The following is a 5,000-nucleotide window of genomic DNA, read 5'->3' on the forward strand; positions in this document are numbered from 1 at the left end:
AACGGCCGACCAATGGGGACTCCGACTACCTGGCGCCTTCCATCACATAGTCCTGCCCATCGCTACTGAGGTACAGACAGACAGACAGACAGACAGACAGAGAGACACACTGAGGTTAGTCTAGTCTAACCCAGGTCCCTCTGGTCTAGTTTAACCCAGGTCTCTATGGTCTAGTTTAACCCAGGTCTCTCTGGTCTAGTTTAACCCAGGTCTCTCTGGTCTAGTTTAACCCAGGTCTCAGGTCTAGTTTAACACAGGTCTCTGGTTTAGTTTAACCCAGGTCTCTATGGCATAGTCTAACCCAGGTCTCTGGTCTAGTTTAACCCAGGTCTCTCTGGTCTAGTTTAACCCAGGTCTCTCTGGTCTAGGTTAACCCGGGTCTCTCTGGTCTAGTTGAACCCAGGTCCCTATGGTCTAGTTTAACCCAGGTCTCTCTGGTCTAGTTGAACCCAGGTCCCTATGGTCTAGTTTAACCCAGGTCTCTCTGGTCTAGGTTAACCCGGGTCTCTCTGGTCAAGTTTAACCCAGGTCTCTCTGGTCTAGTTTAACCCAGGTCTCTATGGCCTAGTCTAACCCAGGTCTCTGGTCTAGTTTAACCCTAGGTCTCTCTGGTCTAGTTCAACCCAGGTCTCTAGGGTCTAGTAACTAGTCTAACCCAGGTCTCTCTGGTCTAGTTTAACCCAGGTCTGGTCGTGGTCTCCGCTGGTTTCGACGCGGCCCGGGGAGACCCTCTTGGAGGGTACCATGTGACCCCTGAGGGATACGCCCACCTCACCCACCTGCTCTCCCCATTGGCTGGAGGGAAACTACTCATCATCCTCGAGGTAGGAGAACTCATCCGGACCTAGTAACTGGACCTAGTAACTCATCCGAGAGCTACTTAACTAACCTGACCTAGGAACTCATCCTAGAGCTACATGACTAACCTGACCTAGGAAATCATCCTCCAATTCCTCTCTCTCTCTCTCTCTCTCTCTCTCTCTCTCTCTCTCTCTGTCTCTGTCTCTGTCTCTGTCTCTGTCTCTCTCTCTCTCTCTCTCTCTCTCTCTCTCTCTCTCTCTCTATAGGGGGGTTATAACTTGACCTCCATCTCAGACTCCATGGCGATGTGTACCAGTGTGTTGCTCGGCGACCCTCCTCCCCCACTAGCCACACCCCTCCCCGCTCCCCGCAACAGCGCCATGGCAACCATCAACAAGGTTCTGCGATGCCACGCCCCCTACTGGAAGGCTCTCAGAATAACAAGTACGTAGTCTGTGTGTGTGTGTGTGTGTGTGTGTGTGTGTGTGTGTACTACGGTACCATAGTAATCATCGGTCACCTTTAACACGTTGTACTCCTCCCAAGTTCCCCAGACTCTCCGGGAGTCCTTCCTCTCCCCAAAGCATCATGGGAAACGTAGTTCTAAAGGGAAAGGCAGGAAGTCTGACACACCGAGCAGAACGGCTGAGCCCCCAGCAGGCCTGGAGCAGAACTACAAGGTACCCCACAACATTAAACACATGTCCTGCTGTGTGTTTGTCCTCCTTGTTGTTATGTCCTCTCCTTGTTTCCTCTCCTTGTTTCCTAACTCTGTTATTCATCCTCAGGACTCAGGCTTAGAACAGCTCACTCAGGGATTGGCTTCTCTTGATATCCACCAAGCTACCTCAGCCAATCAGATGCCTGTATCCCCAGAGGTGGGCGGGGCTAGACGGAAAGTTGTCCCTCAGAAGAGTCTGAGTCAGGAGGAAGTGAAGCCCTCGCCTCAGATAGTGACAGCTGAGGACAGCCAATTAGCTGCCAGCAAGGTGGAGGACAGCCAATCAGAAGCCGCAGTTGGCGTGGCAGGGGCTGAGCCTGAGGAGGAGGGGGGCTTGTGGTTGGTCCAAACCTCCTGCCAACCTGGGGCTCAGCTGTGGAGACGGGGGAGGGGTGAGTACCACCACTAGACTACCGGAACAAACCAGAATAACCACGACTAGATTATACCAGAACATACCAGAATGTACCAGACTGTAAAACCAAACCAGACCAAACCAGACCAAACTAGACCAAACTAGACCAAACTAGACCAAACTAGACCAAACTAGACCATACTAGACCATACTAGACCATACCAGACCAAACCAGACCAAACCAGACCTTGCCAGACTGTACTAGACCTTGCCAGACTGTACCAGACCAAACCAGACTGTACCAGACCAAACCAGACTGTACCAGACCAAACCAGACTGTACCAGACCAAACCAGACTGTACCAGACTGTACTGTACCAGACTGTACTGTACCAGACTGTACTGTACCAGACTGTACTGTACCAGACTGTACTGTACCAGACCGTACCAGACCATATAGTTTCAATCTTGTTTGACCAAACCAGACCTAACAAGATTTATACTTGACAGCCTAGACCTTACAAGACTCGACTAGATCTGAATGTACCTGACTGTACCTGTCTGTCTGACCGCCTGTCTGTCTGCCTGACCGTCTGCCTGTCTGTCTGTCCAGGGCTCTCTGTACGTGGTGGACCCCCTCCCTTGGTGTCCTCACCTGGACTGTGTTAAGCCCCTCCCCCCGTCAGGTATCGACGTGGGGCAGGCCTGTCTGGACTGTGGCTCTGAGGCCGAGAACTGGACCTGCCTCACCTGCTACCAGGTAACACCTGTCTCACCTGCTCACATCCTGTCTCACCTGCTACCAGGTAACACCTGTCCCACCTGCTCACATCCTGTCTCACCTGCTAGCAGGTTAATGCCTGTCTCACCTGTTAACTAGCTGTCTCCCCTGATAACTACCTGTCTCTCCTGGTAACTACCTGCCTCTCCTGGTTACTACACGCCTTCCCTGGTACCTACCTGTCTCCCCTAGTGACTACCTGTCTCCCCTAGTGACTACCTGTCTCCCCTGTTTACTACCTGTCTCCCTAGTTACTACCTGTCTCCCCTGTTTACTACCTGTCTCCCCTAGTTACTACCTGTCTCCCCTGGTTACTACCTGTCTCCCCTGGTTACTACCTGTCTCCCCTGGTTACTACCTGTCTCCCCTGGTTACTACCTGTCTCCCCTGGTTACTACCTGTCTCCCCTGGTTACTACCTGTCTCCCCTGGTTACTACCTGTCTCCCCTAGTTACTACCTGTCTCCCCTAGTTACTACCTGTCTCCCCTAGTTACTACCTGTCTCCCCTAGTTACTATCTCCCCTGGCTACTACCTGTCTCCCCTGGTTATTACCTTCCTCCCCTGGTTGCTGGTCTCACCTGATAACCATGGTAACCAGGACGCCGTGTGCCCACAGGTGTTCTGCGGTCGCTACGTCAACGAGCACATGGTGTTCCACGGCGCGGTGACGGAGCACCCCGTCGTCCTCAGCTTCTCTGACCTGTCGGTGTGGTGCTACCGCTGTGAGGCCTACCTGCACAACAAGGTAACACCGGGATCATCTAACCCCCCATGAGGCCGCATTACTGAGAGATAGTGAGTCATCACATAGTTAGGGATAGTGAGTGATCATCAAGTTAGGGATAGTGAGTCATCATGCGTTAGGGATAGTGAGTCATCATTAGTTAGGGATAGTGAGTCCTCATTAGTTGGGGATAGTGAGTGATCATCAAGTTAGGGATAGTGAGTCCTCATTAGTTAGGGATAGTGAGTCATCATTAGTTAGGGATAGTGAGTCCTCATTAGTTAGGGATAGTGAGTCATCATTAGTTAGGGATAGTGAGTCATCATTAGTTAGGGATAGTGAGTCATCATTAGTTGGGGATAGTGAGTCATCATTAGTTAGGGATAGTGAGTCATCATTAGTTAGGGATAGTGAGTCATTAACAGCTAGGGATGAGTGATTGATGGTGATAGTGAGTGATGGTGAAACAGATTTATGGTGAGTGATGGTGATAGGTAGCCTGGTCCTACCAGACCATCGTACTTCATTTTTATTTGTACAGAAGGTCTGGAACTGCTCCATTGACAAGCGTTCACTCACTTGGAGGCGGGTGTCTGTAGAAGTTTTAAAATGATTGGATCTGCCCAGTGCCACTCTGGATCTGCCATAACCAATCGCATCGCGTTTGGTCGTGAGGTATGTCATGCGACGGGACCTGCCGCAAAACACGTTTTGCGCACGCGCAGGCTGTACACAAACAGAACAAGATGAAGCGTGAAGATGTCTCTGAACGATAGCTGCAGGTTTTGTTTATCTGATGTAAGAGTTCAAGGATCAGTTGTACATTCTAAATTAATATTCGACAGTAAGGACAGAGATGATGTTTGTGGTCAACTGTCGACGCTGGGTCTTGTCATTGACTGACTGACTAGTGACTACTAGTGACTACTCATCTCTGACTACAACTGAAACTGGCGCGCGACCTAGACGTCATCGTTCTCAGCCACTCCCTGTGTTCGCTGATTGGACCGCAAGAAATCGGGTTGACATGGAACGCATTTACATTAGGCAGACCCAGACCTAGTACTGAAGTGAAATGAAGATCGAGCGGAGGTAGGTAGGTGGGCGGCGCCAGGCTAGGTGATAGGAATGATGGTGATAAGAAGTGATGGTGATAGTGAGTGAGTGATATGATGGTGATAGTGAGTGATGGTGATAGTGTATTAGTAATGTGATGGTGCTAGTAAGTGATGGTGATAAGAAGTGATGGTGATAGTGAGTGATCTTCTTCCTCTCTACAGGTTCTGTTTGAGGCTAAAAACTCCGCTCACCGATGCAAATTTGGAGAGGAAATCCTCCCATGGAGCTGAGGGGAGAGGAGATAAGGAGACAAGGAGAGGAGAAGAGTTCCTAACTTTTATATTGCTCATATTCACTATCCTTGCATTTATCCTGATCAGATATCAGTGTTCACCTCAAGTTCCTTTGGTACGCAACCTATTTAATAATCTTAATTATCTCCTTTGTTCTTATTTTCTACACTGAGTGGCTTTATGTTTTATTTTTGTGTGAATGAGGTTATTGTTTACATTATTTTAAAACGGCGATAATGGAAACACGCAGACCTTCTGTTGACTT

At 49.7% G+C, this 5,000-nt stretch overlaps 1 protein-coding gene across 1 annotated transcript in view; it reads left to right on the plus strand.

Annotated features, from left to right (window-relative positions):
* Position 1: 1 nt before the first annotated feature.
* The window catches only part of LOC132463969 (histone deacetylase 6-like), a gene marked incomplete at its 5' end in the record, with an annotated part of 5,359 nt that continues 360 nt past the window's right edge, over positions 2 to 5,000 (plus strand). Inside the window, 9 exon segments of the mRNA XM_060060107.1 lie at positions 2 to 70; positions 675 to 824; positions 1,068 to 1,245; positions 1,348 to 1,481; positions 1,590 to 1,788; positions 1,790 to 1,914; positions 2,490 to 2,636; positions 3,276 to 3,404; positions 4,664 to 5,000. The exon segment at positions 4,664 to 5,000 is cut by the window's right edge and continues 360 nt beyond it. Coding sequence (XP_059916090.1) covers positions 2 to 70; positions 675 to 824; positions 1,068 to 1,245; positions 1,348 to 1,481; positions 1,590 to 1,788; positions 1,790 to 1,914; positions 2,490 to 2,636; positions 3,276 to 3,404; positions 4,664 to 4,732 — 1,200 coding nt within the window.

Source organism: Gadus macrocephalus, chromosome 1, assembly GCF_031168955.1.
Source record: "Gadus macrocephalus chromosome 1, ASM3116895v1".
NCBI classification, from domain to species: Eukaryota; Metazoa; Chordata; class Actinopteri; order Gadiformes; family Gadidae; genus Gadus; species Gadus macrocephalus.